The sequence below is a fragment of the Parasteatoda tepidariorum genome, chromosome 7, assembly GCF_982258835.1.
Source record: "Parasteatoda tepidariorum strain Cologne lab strain chromosome 7, Ptep-v5.0, whole genome shotgun sequence".
Classification (NCBI taxonomy): Eukaryota; Metazoa; Arthropoda; class Arachnida; order Araneae; family Theridiidae; genus Parasteatoda; species Parasteatoda tepidariorum.
Genome location: NC_141761.1, coordinates 109,187,094 through 109,203,842, shown reverse-complemented (window position 1 = coordinate 109,203,842; position 16,749 = coordinate 109,187,094). Strand labels below are relative to the sequence as shown.

The following is a 16,749-nucleotide window of genomic DNA, read 5'->3' as shown; positions in this document are numbered from 1 at the left end:
TAATTCTCCAAATTATTAAATGTGAGAACACTGCTTTTGTCCTCAATTTCAAAGACAAGATATCCATAATCCCACGGTCCGAGCACAATAAAGAGTCGATCTCTATTAAAACAAACGCCTGTGTTCAAAACCATTACGGGTACTTTTCCATTAGCTTGACCAGAAGAAGGGGGAGGGGGAGAGATTCATAACGATGCTTAAAACAACTGCGATAAGCCATATCGATTCAGCTATGGCATCGATATAATAGAAGGCACGGCAGAAGGTGGGGGTGGAGAAAAAAAAACAATCAAGGGCTTCTGTTAGAACGAGGACCAAATGATCTCTTTTAAAACAACTCGCTTGTAAATTGCTCATAAGCGCAGTGTGGGAAAGAACCGGATGCGGCTTCTTGAGAGTTCCAGTATCGAAACCGGTTTTCTTGACCATTACAGACTCAATCGCCATCGGTCATTGAAGTCCACTACTCCACCCTCCGCCGTTTATTTGCTCCATTTCATTTGCTCGATCCAATTGACTCCTCTTTCTCGGCTCCTGAAGGAATCTCAAAATCGAGTTCAACTCTTTGGGAGCAATTCCATTTACTGTGAAAGTTTTATATCACGATTAATGGATTTCGTAAATAGGAAAATCAAACATCGGTATTGTTTACATTACTGTTCCAAAACTTAACATGGTAAATGAGTTTACGAACTCAGCTCATATGATAGTTCAGTGAGGAAACAATACATTTTGTAATTTGACTAAAAATATAAGATTAAGGGAAGAATGCAGAAAAAGATACCCTTAGTCATATTAGCAAGTCTTCAATGCACGTTCACGCATATATATTTATTTTTTCTAGTTTTTTTTTTTTTTTTTTTAAATGAGCCACTTAGTTTTACGCTTTCCAATTTTTGTTTTCTAAGACCGAAAATATAGATTTTCACTTTGCAGTTCTGTTTTCCTTAAAAAAGGCACGCATATTTACAGTCCCTAGGCAAATTATTAGACGCACTGAAGATTCCATGTAAAATCTTAATTATCAAGTGATACTATACAGCTTTATTGTTTTTACTCGACTGAAACCAGTCATGTTCGTGCGTTAATTGGTTGACATTGTAATGCAATACGTTAAAAATTATTGCAAGTAGGAAGTATATAAAAAATCTCCTGAATAAAAACCCATTACATGTATGTTTAAAGATAAAAGTATTGCCTATAAACTCGTGCAAAACATGTCATTATTAAGAAAACTACAATGAGTCTAATGATTTGGTCGAATTATTAATAATAGATGAATATAATACCTGATATAATAAATATTCTATATTTATATAATGCATCGTCTAATGTATCCAATCGTCGAATTTATATTATCTATCGTCTAATTTAACCAATTGATACACGAACGTAAGCAAGTACAAACCGGTTTCAGTCACGTAAAATCAATAAAGCTGTAATAATATGTAGTATTACCTGATAATTTAGATTTTACACAGAATCTTAGAGTGAGTCTAATAATTTAGCCAAGGGACTGTATACTTTACAATTTTGGTTTCTTAAGACGTACCCAATAATTTTACACTTTTAAGAATTTGGTATTTTAAAATGGGCTGCGTAAATTAATGATAACCGATTTTGGTTTCCTAAGACGGGTCACAAATTCACAGGAACTAGTTTTGATTTCGTAAGACGGAAAACATAGATTTTCACTTTCCAGTTCTGTTTTCTTTAAACAAGACACGCATATTTATGCTTTCCAATTTCGGTTTCTTAAGACGCACCACACATAAATTTTGAATTTACAATAATTTACACTTTTGAGAATATGATATATTAAAACGGGTTGCGTAAATTTAAAACAACCAACTTTGTTTACCCAAGATGGATCACAAATTTACAATACTAAAAACACACATGCATTTACACTTACATTTACAACATAACTGTTTATAAACTTATGTATGTGTATAAGTTAATTTATAAACTACATTTACACATTAATTTAACCTACTTATTTCATCATGCATACAATTAGTTTTTATGAAAAATCTAAACACAAGATATCATAAAAATGAGAATCAACGTGAAAAACCGTAATCAGAATATATTCTTGAAACAGTTCAACGATTTAAAGCCCAGAGGGGGAGAAGATGTTTTCTCATTTTAGACTTCGCGTGTTTTCAAGAAATACAAGATGTTAACCTAAATGTTTTCCGTTTTCCAAATCTTGGGATTCAGCTTGCAATGATTAAAGATTCCAGACACTTTCCGCTTCCTCTATATTTTCTTGTCGAATCTAGATGATCCCTTTCGTGAGCTGCTGGACATAACTTCTGGCCTGCCAATAAGGTTGCGCAAATCCTTAAATCGCCACTGGCCATACGCCATTTTTATCAATGGTAAAAGAGGAAAAGTACATGAGCGGGGGAAAAAAAAGTAACACATCTTGACCACTTTCTTCAAAAAAAAAAGACCTTTCCCTTTGGATCTGTATGTGACCTTAGAGGCCTCGTATGTCCCCCAGACTGTCCGGTTGTCCATCCTTCGACAACTTCCGGCATCGATGCCTACTTCCTGGACGTGACAGAGTTCAAAGTTTAAGCCCGGATAAATTTGGAATGGCTGTACGGACATATGTAACATACATATTTCCTTCTAAAACCTCCTAGAAAATCAGTTTCTAAAAAGGTTTACAGAAAGAGAGTTGTTATTTTAAAAGATTTCAAAAAATCTGAGAAGTAAATTCATTTGGTGAGAAATAAATTCTTTCTCGTTGCTATAAAAATATTTATTTTATTAAAAAATGTTAGGTTTAATTCATCTATTATGAACTGCTAGTTTGGATTTATTTAATATTTAATGCTTATGTTCCATATAAAAATTTATCCATATAAAAATTTATTGGGGTTAAAAAAACATCCATATAGAAATTTATTGGGGTTAAAAAAACATCAAATTTTAATTCTAATTTTCCCGGAAAAATTTCAATTTCGAAAATATTTTTTTTTAAATCATTATTTTAGATTTGGAAGAATTTTAAGCTTTTCTTAAGATTTAGCGTAAGCTAATTTTTATTTTTTAATTGGTGGAACGGATACACACGATTATCTATAAATAGTAGCATAAGTTTTCGAATTTAATTGCACCAGTTGAAAGTTCGCTAAAATAAACTCCTATAAAAATAGTACGTAGGTAGTCACTTATAAAAAGTGCAAACTATTCTAGAATCTTCTCTTTTTCAAATGAATTTGGAGTTTTATGGTTACATTTGTAGTGAGAGCGATAAGTGTTTTTGAACAAAACAAATACGATCAAAAAAAAAGTATGACTGAACGTTGAAATCTAGTTTTGATTGAATAAGTATGGTGGTAAACAAGTACATTCGTTATAGGTATAGAGCTTCCCCCCCCCCTTTTTTTTTCAACAAAACACAAACACAATCCTAAGTTAAATGCGAATAATCGAGGAATCTAGTTTTCATTAATTTCGAGTTCCATGGTAACCATGTACATTTGTGATGAGAGCAAAGCAATTTTTTTTAACAAAATAAACACAATCCTAAGTTAAATGCGAATAATCGAGGAATCTAGTTTTCATTAATTTCGAGTTCCATGGTAACCATGTACATTTGTGATGAGAGCAAAGCAATTTTTTTTAACAAAATAAACACAATCCTAAGTTAAACGCGAATAATCGAGGAATCTAGTTTTCATTAATTTCGAGTTCCATGGTAACCATGTACATTTGTGATGAGAGCAAAGCAATTTTTTTTAACAAAATAAACACAATCCTAAGTTAAACGCGAATAATCGAGGAATCTAGTTTTCATTAATTTCGAGTTCCATGGTAACCATGTACATTTGTGATGAGAGCAAAGCAATTTTTTTTAACAAAATAAACACAATCCTAAGTTAAACGCGAATAATCGAGGAATCTAGTTTTCATTAATTTCGAGTTCCATGGTAACCATGTACATTTGTGATGAGAGCAAAGCAATTTTTTTTAACAAAATAAACACAATCCTAAGTTAAATGCGAATAATCGAGGAATCTAGTTTTCATTAATTTCGAGTTCCATGGTAACCATGTACATTTGTGATGAGAGCAAAGCAATTTTTTTTAACAAAATAAACACAATCCTAAGTTAAACGCGAATAATCGAGGAATCTAGTTTTCATTAATTTCGAGTTCCATGGTAACCATGTACATTTGTGATGAGAGCAAAGCAATTTTTTTTAACAAAATAAACACAATCCTAAGTTAAATGCGAATAATCGAGGAATCTAGTTTTCATTAATTTCGAGTTCCATGGTAACCATGTACATTTGTGATGAGAGCAAAGCAATTTTTTTTAACAAAATAAACACAATCCTAAGTTAAATGCGAATAATCGAGGAATCTAGTTTTCATTAATTTCGAGTTCCATGGTAACCATGTACATTTGTGATGAGAGCAAAGCAATTTTTTTTAACAAAATAAACACAATCCTAAGTTAAACGCGAATAATCGAGGAATCTAGTTTTCATTAATTTCGAGTTCCATGGTAACCATGTACATTTGTGATGAGAGCAAAGCAATTTTTTTTAACAAAATAAACACAATCCTAAGTTAAACGCGAATAATCGAGGAATCTAGTTTTCATTAATTTCGAGTTCCATGGTAACCATGTACATTTGTGATGAGAGCAAAGCAATTTTTTTTAACAAAATAAACACAATCCTAAGTTAAATGCGAATAATCGAGGAATCTAGTTTTCATTAATTTCGAGTTCCATGGTAACCATGTACATTTGTGATGAGAGCAAAGCAATTTTTTTTAACAAAATAAACACAATCCTAAGTTAAACGCGAATAATCGAGGAATCTAGTTTTCATTAATTTCGAGTTCCATGGTAACCATGTACATTTGTGATGAGAGCAAAGCAATTTTTTTTAACAAAATAAACACAATCCTAAGTTAAACGCGAATAATCGAGGAATCTAGTTTTCATTAATTTCGAGTTCCATGGTAACCATGTACATTTGTGATGAGAGCAAAGCAATTTTTTTTAACAAAATAAACACAATCCTAAGTTAAACGCGAATAATCGAGGAATCTAGTTTTCATTAATTTCGAGTTCCATGGTAACCATGTACATTTGTGATGAGAGCAAAGCAATTTTTTTTAACAAAATAAACACAATCCTAAGTTAAACGCGAATAATCGAGGAATCTAGTTTTCATTAATTTCGAGTTCCATGGTAACCATGTACATTTGTGATGAGAGCAAAGCAATTTTTTTTAACAAAATAAACACAATCCTAAGTTAAATGCGAATAATCGAGGAATCTAGTTTTCATTAATTTCGAGTTCCATGGTAACCATGTACATTTGTGATGAGAGCAAAGCAATTTTTTTTAACAAAATAAACACAATCCTAAGTTAAATGCGAATAATCGAGGAATCTAGTTTTCATTAATTTCGAGTTCCATGGTAACCATGTACATTTGTGATGAGAGCAAAGCAATTTTTTTTAACAAAATAAACACAATCCTAAGTTAAACGCGAATAATCGAGGAATCTAGTTTTCATTAATTTCGAGTTCCATGGTAACCATGTACATTTGTGATGAGAGCAAAGCAATTTTTTTTAACAAAATAAACACAATCCTAAGTTAAATGCGAATAATCGAGGAATCTAGTTTTCATTAATTTCGTGTTTTATGGTAACCGCGTACATTTGTTACAACAAAGTATTTTCAATAAACTAAGCCTGATCCAGTCACAAGCGATAATAATTGTGAAATCCAGTTTTAATTAATTTCAAAGTAATCACGTACATTAAACACGCATCTTTAATGAGAGGAAGTGTTTGTAGATAGTTGATACGAAGCTATTAATCTTCATCTTTCGGCGACAATTGTGTTGTTCTCGCGAACGAAAAACAATTTCAACGAATTCAGTTGCCGACGCCTTTTCTCTTATCTTCCAAAAACATCGACACTTTGTTCTTGCAAATTTTTGTGGCCTTTTAAAAAGCTGTTTTGTCAGCCGATGAAGAAACATTTAGCCTCCATTCCGTTTTGCTCTGATTCTTCGAAAGGATTTCTGACCCACATTATAGAACTTTCTGTATTCCGTTAAACCGCCAAAAAAAAGAAGCCAATTACTACGGATTTTAGAGACAGGGATTATCACATGTGTCGATAGCGTCATTTGTGTTTGTTTCGGCGTTTTAATCCCTTTCCTTAAATACAAAACCTAAATAATTCCCCTGTTACACTGGAATGGTCTATAACTGGCTAAGACGTGTTTTAATAGAATAATATTCGTATCTTGTTTTCACAATGAGATTTGGTAAATGTTCCAGAAAATAGCATGCGAAAACAATTCATCATTTTTAGAAACACGCGGATAATGACGTCACAATTAGCCGACTTAACAAGCTTTATACAATTCCCCCAAGCTATGATAAGTATCCGCAAAACATTTAACGAAAAAGTCGCTCGCATGAAACTATAATTTAAGGATTAAATACAATTGATTATTGCTTAAAATGTATCAAATATTTAAAATAGAAAGGTAACATTTGTCCATTGTTAAAAAATAATATCTCCGTATCGTTTATTGTGAGCATTTAGTATCATTTCGAACTAATATTAGAACTCTGTTGTTATTATAGAATAAAATATTGCACTGTGGTGAATATTCTACATTTTATGATTACATTTATTTGTGTACTTCAAATTTTTTGCTTAAATATTCATTTTTAAATGTATGCATTAAGATGTGCTATAAATGTATGCATTAAAGTGTGCTTTAAATTTATGCAATAAGGTGAGTTTCAAACTTGGAATTAAGTTTTTTTTTTTTTTTTTTTTTTTTCCTTTCTTTTTTTTTTTTTTTTTTTTTTTTTTTTTTTTTTTTTTTTTTTAAATTTATGCACTAAGGGCAGTGGTTCACCATTTTTTATCGGCTACGGAACCCTAAATAATCAACCTTCTTCCGGCGGAACCCCCAAAAGTATATTATGGTTATAGTTAATGCTATAACCAAATAGAAAGAAGACTATTTTTAAAAAATTTGATAAGAGTAATGAAGAGTTTTCATTATTTTATGATTAATAATCTTAAATTAGGGTTTAAGTTCTACAGCTAAATTTACAGTTCTTGCGCTATATCTGGAATTTGTGTATATACATAAGCTGAAATTGAATAAAATAAGCCGAATTATGGTTTACATCGCGATGAAAACTTATAAGAACTGCTATAATGGTTGAAAATGATTATTAGTGAAACATATTACTTTATTTAGTTTTTATTCTTTTGAAAAGCGCGATGGGAAAATACAAATGCAATATTTTATAAATGCTTGTTCATTTCATAATTTATTTAGTGTACTGTTATTAGAAATATTATAGTTTCTTTCAAAAAACGTTATTTTACTTTAAATAATTTCACAAAGGCAACCGAAAGATTGAATAAATTATGAATAGTGGGCAGGATCTAACAAAAGGAATCTGTAGGCAGGATTTTCCTCTTGACGACGAATATATATTCTTTGTATTTATGTGTTTTTGTTCTCAATAAAGTTATATTTGTTTGTTTCAAATATTTTCGTCATATATTTGAGAGTTTCCATATCATCACAAATCACGTGATTTAGTGAATAAATAATTCACAAAATTAACGAAAGCATTGCTGAATCGCTAAAAATGAGAGTTTTATTTTTGTGAGTGTACTTTATATCGGCATACAGACTGATATCAGCGAATATTTTATAATGGATTTTTCATGTGTTAAATCGGATACTTGCAACTCGAGAAGTGTAGTGATTGTGCCTAACCATGCGATTTAAATCAAATTTAATTGGATACCTGCAAGCGACGTCACGCGTGTATGTCGAGCATTTGTTATTTCAAAATATTTAGATGATATTTTCAAATTTCAAATAAATAATTTGTTACCATGAATTTTTATTAGAGTTATATTACGTATTACGTATGCTTCGATTACGATTACGTATGCTTCAGCAACTTCTATATATAGCAAATATTTCTTCGTTATGTTTCCGTGCATGCAATCCTTACTGAAAATTGTTGTTTTATCTCTTGAAAATGTCAGACGATATTTCGCAATTTCAAATCAATACTAATTTTTATGAATTACGTATGGCAACTACGATTGATTTTTCTCAATCCAATATAAATACTCCAGAATTTTGTAACTAAATTCCTACATATATCGAATCAAGTGCAAATAGCATTTCGGTTGACTGGATTTAGCATTCGAAAAAGCAGCCAACAATTACCCGAATTTTCGAAAAGTGGTATTAGAATTTTTCACTGCAGAAATTATGTTTTCAAGAAACCACTCGCCAAAACAATATATGTAATGTGCTACGAAATCAGGAATAATAATAGATTGATTGTAGAAAATGAATGTCACGTGATAATGTAATTTTACGGTCGCTTGGACATACAACCCTGTATTATTATGCATATTTATTTTTTAATGCTTCCCAATACCTATCGGTTTATTTTTTTTATCGTCCGTAAATCAACAAGATTTAACATTTGTTGATGTTAAGAAAAACAAATAAGTGATGTACCATTTCATGAAATCAAAGTTTTTATGCACGTTTCATGGTTGGGTTACTTTTTATAAAAAAAAAAACATTCCAAAATCGGATATTTATTTCAACTTTATAATAAATATATATAATTCTGATTGCAGTAGAATAAAGTCTCTTGCTGTGATTGATGTAATTTTCACTCAAACTTTGAAATGCAAACTTCTTGAAGCGTGCGTTGTGGTAGGTGATATTATTTGCATTTATTATTATTATTCTTATTTTTGCTCCGAAACTATCATTGTTTTCGCTGGAAATACCATTTTCGAATAATAATTTACCTCACGTGACTCTTGGATTTAATATTAAATAATAAGTGTATCAAAGTCGGTTGACTATAATTTGTTTTTCCAACATATTATTCCTTATTTATAATAAAATTTGTGGAACTCAGGCGGCTGTTTTGAGGATATTGTTGTTGAATACGCTTAAAGTTATGCAGGAATCTTTTGAGTTTTTTCTTTCTTAGTTCGAATGTAAGCATTTTAAATGTTTCCTTGTAAAAATATCAAAAATTATAATGTTTTGGGAATTTTAGAATACTATCGCAGCTATTATTTTTTTGTTATGAATACTTTGAATTTATTTTACTTGTTTATTTTGTTAATTTTTTTAAGCGTAAGGTTCCTTTTTTTACTAAATTTCCAATTTGAAAGAAATAATTCATTTATAATTTGTTCGCTATAACTGAAACATGCAGAAAATACTGGGGCTATTTTAGTGTTTATTTATTAAGAAAATATTGAGAACCGCTTTTTCAATTCAGCTATTTTATATATATATATATATATATATATATATATATATATATATATATATATATATATATATATATATATATATATATATATATATATATATATATATATATATATATATATATCCTCTCCTTGCGCTTCTGTTTTCATATTTTGTAATCTGGCAATCTTATAAGAAAAATATTTTGAATCATTATTGAAACGGTAGGTGTAAGTTCATTTGAATTAGCTACTCGCTTTATAGATTTCGTTTTGTATTTTCTGTTTTTTGCTTGATATGTTTAATTTCGTATATATTTTTTACTTAGTGTATTCAATTTTCATTGAAATTTTTTAAGTGCTCCTCACACTATTGTATCGATATATTTTGCTATGGCTATATTGATACAATATTAGAAAGCACTCATTTTTGCTGATATAATCGTGTGAGCTGATGAAGAGATTTTATCTTTTCACTATTCTGTTTTCCGGCTTTTTTTTTAATTATTTTTATTTTTTTAAAAATATTTCTAAAAAAATATTTTATTTTAATAATTTGTTTTAATATTTTAATAATTTTAACTTATATCCAGCTTTACATAAAATTTTGTAGCTACTCATTTGAAACAAGATTTTTCTGCTTGCATTTAAAATCCAAGCGGTTTAAATGAAAAGTTTTTAAAGTTTACTCCATCGTTTCTAGTTCGTAACTTTTAAATTATATTGATTTTGATTATAAATGCTTGTGACATCAACAAATTACTTCGAAATTGATTCCTATAAGAATTCTGATGCAAAATAAAATTTTTAAGTTCTTACGAATATTTGTAAAGAGTCATATCGAAGTTAATAAAATGAATTCTGGTAAAGAAATATTAACGCTTTCGAGAAATATTTTCGAAAACTCGTGGAAGAAATTCGATTGAGTATTTAACTTATTAAGTTAACAATAATAACTGTAAGCATTATGATCAGAATTGTTTTAAATATTCTGATGAGTGCGATTTTGATTGCTTACCTAAATGAATAATTGCTAGTAGAAGTAGTAGAGCTAGTAGAACTTATTATGTTAACAATAATACCTGTAAGCATTAAAATCAGAATTGTTATTTATAAATATTCTAATAAGTACGATTTTGATTACTAATCTAAATAAATAATAAGTAGATGTAGTAGAACAAATAGAACTTATTATGTTAACAATAATACGTGTAAGCATTATAATCAGAATTGTTCTAAATATTCTGATAAGTACGATTTTGATTGCTTATCTAAATAAATAATCGCTTGCAGCTAAATAAATAACAGCTAGTAGAACTTATTAAGTTAACAATAATACCAGCAAGTATTAAAATCAGAATTGTTCTAAATATTCGATATATATAATAATCGCCTATATATATAATAATCGCTTAGTAGAAACCTCATATTTAAAGATCCTTCCACAAAATATCGTCTGTAATTCCTCTCATAAGGGTTCCTCTGTCAACCATACTTTACAAATATCGATTTTTCAAGCAATGAGAGAAAGGGGAAAAGGGGCGGGGATTTTGGCGGGTGGGCTCATTCTTCCTTTTCTTAAACATCGTTTGCTTCGTTGTTTCACACACATAACTAAGAGAAAATAAAAAAGAGGGACTTAATAGCAGACGATGTATACGCACCGTTGGAGAATAGAATGCGGATTGCTCAGCAGATAAAGGCAGAAATCCTTGTTCGGAGCCGTAAGCGGCCGCTGCGGCTGCGGCAGCCGCCGCTGTTCCGTAGACGTTGAGGGGTAGTCCGGAGGCCGCAAGCCGCTGGTAGCCGAGCAGCTGCGCGTCGTACTGGCAGGAGCAGACAGTTTGTCCCGTCAGTGGGTCTGTAAGGACGGGCCGGCCGGACTCACAGCAGGGCTGACCTCCACCGCCGGATCCGGCCCCTGTCCCACCTCCTGTTGGAGCAGCGCCTGCAGATAGCGGCGTTCCGGACTGTCCAGCCATCAGCAGCTGCAATAGAAGAAAAAAAAAGTTAATTTGAAACTCAATGAGAATACAAAAATAAATTAATTAATAAAAATTCTAAATCGAATAAATCCTTAGATAGAAACTGATATTTAAAAAGGATTCTTTGAATACTATCAAACATTTGAAGTTTGACAGCATTATGCAAGTGAGAAGAATCAGGGGTCGGAAGTAGTGCTCTACAAGTAGTGAAACTACTGTAGTCGCTAGTTTGTAGTGTAGTATGCAACTTTTGTAAAGGAGTAGCGCAATGCAAAACGAAGTAGTTTGTAGCGATTCCTGGCAACTACTTTTTACGCTACCATAGTAAAGAAAAAGGATTCTAACACAACTAATTTTTCGAATTTGATGGGTACAAATCTTGGAGGTCTGTCAAAGAGAGCAATTATAGATGCCCCTGTGAGTTAACGAAAATTGCGTGTTTAGAGTCACGTATAACTAATATTTGAGTTTGCCCTTATGAATAATATATAATTTATTGCTTTGGTCACACTTTCAAATGCGAATGTACACTTGTAAAACAGCGATGTCATTTCAGAGGAAACATATTTTTGATATACTTAATTTCTTATAAACACTTAACAAAATTGCAAGTATTTCATAATTTCCTAGCATTTCTTAAATTAAATATTCGCTGTCGAGAAGGGCATAAAAATTTGAAGACTAAATGAATAAATTCGAAAAAAAAAATTAGAATAACATGATGGATCATGTAAACATGAATAAATAATTCGCAATTACTCCCTTATATTTAATGTAAGTCAATTTCTTATTCAAAACCACTTTGAACATGGCTGTAAATTAAGTTCTCTAACAAAGTTCGTCTCCTTAAAGTAGTGAAGAAGTTTCTAAATTCCAAAGTAGTTTGTAGTCACTATATTAAAAAGAAAGTAGTTATAGTTGTAGTTGACTGCATTTGTAACAAAGTAATTGTAGCAAACTACAAAAATAATGTAGTTTTTCTGACCACTGCTTGTGAATGGGAAAGCAATAAGATAATTTTGAGTATTATCTCATAAAAATTGCTTACAATTATGATGGCATTAGTTAAATGTTGTTGATAATTAGTTAAATGTTGTTGATAATTAGTTAAATGTTGTTGATAATTAGTTAAATGTTATTTCATAGAGATTACTCCGGAATATGATACAATAAATTGGATCCTCAACATGAAAAAGGTTCCCTCCTATGTTCAAATAACTTCAAAATAAATTATTTGCGCTTCAATTTGAGTCTTATTCACTTCGATACCAATAATTTGGACTCATAACAAATATATTACTAATTGAAAAAAAAAATATCCAATTGAAATAAACTTCATACATATGAAAATAAACATTTCAATATAACTATAGCAGAACGTCCTTATATTGTTAGATATTTTAAGGCATATTATATTATTGGATCATAATATTATTACAGTATACTATCATTGTAATTCGTCGCCACCTTAACATGTTGAACAATGTTATCTTGCTTCTTTAACTTGATTCAATGATATAACATACACGGAAACATACTTCCATTTAACACTCATAATAAAAGGAGAAATCAAATATCATGTACAAAGCAGTTAAATACTACAATTCCAAAGGAAAGTGTCGCAAAGCAGAAAAGAGAATACAAAATACAAAAACAAAATACGAAAGTAAAATACATAAACTAATTATAAAAGAAAAACAATGCTCGAGAAACATACTTAAAAATATTTCTTTTTCAAACCGAAGCACACAACTTCCTGAAAATTATTAAATTTTACATTGTTTTCTTCTTTGAAATTTTATATTAGTCCCATTTAACACCTTATTAAGGTTGCAGCAAATTTGTACCGTATTGTGGTTTAGAGTACCGGTTTTGCGTTGAACAGATTTTTCTGAGAATATTCTTTAAAACTCATGAAAATTATAATGATGCAGACTATATTGCAATGATCGCAGTTGAATCACTTTACAGAATTATCTCTTATTATCAATATTCATTTAAAATATAACTTCGCGTGTGTATATATATATATATATATATATATATATATATATATATATATATATATATATATGTGGAAAATAACAAATTTTAGAAAATTAACTTTGTATGGAAAAGTCAGGAAGTTGTTTACAAAACAGTTTTTCCCTATTAAAAACCTCACATTGATAAACTTAAACGGATAAATTAATGTTCTATACTTAGAGCCGACTATTACAGAAATTTAAATTTCCAACATGCCACTTACATGCCTCCCCCCTCCTCCTTTTGGTATCTACTTAAGATCTTCAACTATTTAAGTAGATATAAACTCAACCAGTTTGAATTATATGATGCGTGCAAGTTTTCCTAATAAATTATCTCAGTTAAAAGTTCGTTAAAACAAACTTATTGCACCGAAAATGGCACGCTGATGCCGAGAGTACATCTTAAGCAAGCCAGTTACAACTAAGATAAAAGTCGAAAGGACAAGAATTTATGTAAAAATTCATGAATCATATTCTAGCGTGCATTAAAAGTAAAAGCCTCTTTAGGTATCTTTTAAAAGAATGGATCAAGCACAATACCATTTAGTTTTGTGAGTAGAGGTTCGAAAATTATCTAAATGGTGAGGCTTTTGCGTACTTTCTCCGTCAAGCCTTCTTCCGCCATTTTCTAAAAGGAATAATTATAATTAACTGTGAGTGCAGAGGGGGGAACGAGGGTATTAGGAAACCAATTTAAACCCCTCTTTGTTTGTTTGAGGGAGGGAATATGTGAAATGGGGTCTGAAAGGATTTGGGTGGAAATTAGTTCTAAAAGTCGTACTCGTTTTGAATTAAATCTGTAACTCGATTGGATCCGTTATCTAAATATTTTCCCCTTTGAAGTTTTCTATGTTGTCATTCTATAGCCTTTTCTGCAATTATTCGTTTAAAAAGATTTTGATTCTTTTAATTGGATTATTTTACTTAATATGATAGAAAATTTTTCAAAAATCGACTGATATATGTATTTATTACTCATAAAATAAAATAAATAACCTTAATTTTGAAATTAATTTGTTTGTTTTTAAAGTAATAAATGTAAGAAAAAGCTTTTGAAACTTTCCCGCCAATTTCTGTCATTCAAAGTAATCTTGTCATCATCTTTCTGTCATTCATCTAATCTTATCTTGTAGTATATCGTAGTATATATATATATGTGCGTGTATATATATATATATATATGGTAATATATATATATAGTATATATATACACGCACAAATAATGTGTAGCTTATTGTTTTTGTACTCAACTATTGCACATAAATAAGGGACTATTTGATGAAATACTTAGGGTAAGAATATATCTGTAGTGAATTAGAGAAAACAAACTTAAGATTGCTTACCGAAAGAACATAATATACATATATTATATATAAACGTATGCAATGTACTTAAAACAGTAAAAAGTTGTTGGCGAAAAGAAAATAACGTAAATAAAGACTTTCCTCAATAAATCGTTCGGGTGATAGTCTTTTGGGCAATTCTAACTCGTACATAAATGTTGAAAATTAAATGTTTTGATAATGTCAGAAAATGATTTCCCCCTAAACTCATTGATTAGTTTTTAAAAAAATAAAATGTTACCATAATATCCCCAATATGTTTTTCTATTAAACTCCTTGATTTATCTTTAAATCACAAAAAGTAAACTATTTTTAATAAAAATGTAATTAACACCAATGAAGGGAATTAGTACAAAAGTCGACTTCATCCAGTTTTACTTCAGGATTTTTTACAATAAACATCTGATAAATTTTGTTTTTATAGAGGGGGGTTTAAAAGTTTAAAAAAGAAAATAATATTTGTTGATTAAAGATTTACACTACAAATCGCAAACAGTCGGTTACCCTAAATCGAAGATATATACTAGAAATCACGAATAGTCGGTTACAAGAAGAAGAAAAAAAGATTAAAATATCAAGACAGAATAGACTACAAAATATAACAAGCGAACGATACACCATAATCTATAAAGTGCAGGCTTGCAAAAAAAAAAAAAAAAAAAAAAAAAAAAAGAGAAAAAAAACTGGATTTAGCTTCTTTGGGTTTTAATGCCTCAATTTCTTAGCTTTTAATCAATCTGCTTCGTTAACCAACCGAGAATTACTTGTCCGTAAAACTTCACTTATTCAGTAAATAATTGATATTTTTTTAATAGTAATTGTCTCATTTTATGCAATAAAGGTAAGTTCTATTGAAGTTGGTTATCGAAAATTAAAACTGTAAGCATTTTTGAAACTTGAAAAACTTACATACAGCTTAAAACTTAAAAAATCGGTAACTAAGTTCAATCAAACAAATTTCAGTGAATAAAATCAAGCAAAAAGTGTTTGAAAATATTAATTAGTTATAAAACAAATTGAGACAATAAGGACATGCAATTCTTCAGGGTAAAAGTAAAATTCGATTTGTACATGAAGGAAATATAGAAATGCCACTTATTTTTATTCAAATGCTTCCGAAATAAATGTTGATGAATTTTTATTACTTATATCTTATGTTTTACCAGATTTAATAACTAAGTTCTCCCCAGACATTAATTAACACAATAAGACAAGAATTATCTATGTTAATGCTTTTCTAAGAACGCTTCGTGCTTTAATGAGGTTATTTTTATCTTTGCAATTAACGCCAAATAAGTCTGTAAATGTTTATTGTTTGAATAGCGCGTGATTTGAATAAAAAGCGATGATGGCCTTTCTTCTCACGGGTCAATTCAATTCGAGTTTTCGAGTATCAATTAACCTCTTTGAAAACGACCCAATCAACAATCAATCATCAGAACAAAATTGAGAAATCTACTCACACTATCGCTTGTCGGATTGGATTGTGGAGAACGCGACATCAAAAATAGGACGACGTTTTCATATTTCAGCTTGTAGCTCACTTGACTCACAATGAGATTTTCTCTTGAGAGTTTTTAATCCACAAATTGTGGCAACAAAACGGCAAGGGAAAGAAAAAAAATAACCACCATATCCGTTCTGAAGGAAAGCAAATGGTGTCAAAAGCTCTTTCAATTCGAAATGAAAAGCAATTTGTAACTCAAACAATCTTCAGAAAAGAGCAATCGACTGTTTTGCACGCCAAGTTCCTCGGGCTATGTTTTGACCCGAGGATGATTTTTAAGATGAATGTTTGTCTCTGGATGGTTTTTAAGACGAAAATATTTGTTTCTGTATAATTTAAAACAAATATTTGTCTCTGCATGATTATTAAGGCAAATATTTCTCTATGTATGGTATTCAAGACGAGTGTTTATAGCTCGATGAAAACCTAAGAACACTCTCATGTGATTTAAAATTAATGCTTAATAATGCCTTAAATTTAATGAAAATTTTAAAAAAATAAAATCGAATTTTAATTCAAAAATTAATCATAAATATTATTAATAACCAAATTTTCGAA

At 30.0% G+C, this 16,749-nt stretch overlaps 1 protein-coding gene across 3 annotated transcripts in view; it reads right to left on the bottom strand.

Annotated features, from left to right (window-relative positions):
- The window catches only part of LOC107437851 (uncharacterized), a 168,665-nt gene that overhangs the window by 63,132 nt on the left and 88,784 nt on the right, over window positions 1-16,749 (bottom strand). For all 3 annotated transcript variants that reach the window (XM_071183007.2, XM_021146648.4, XM_021146649.4), the window contains exon 2: window positions 10,994-11,317. In XM_071183007.2, the coding sequence (XP_071039108.1) occupies window positions 10,994-11,317 (324 nt within the window). The remainder of the gene's footprint in view (window positions 1-10,993; window positions 11,318-16,749) is intronic.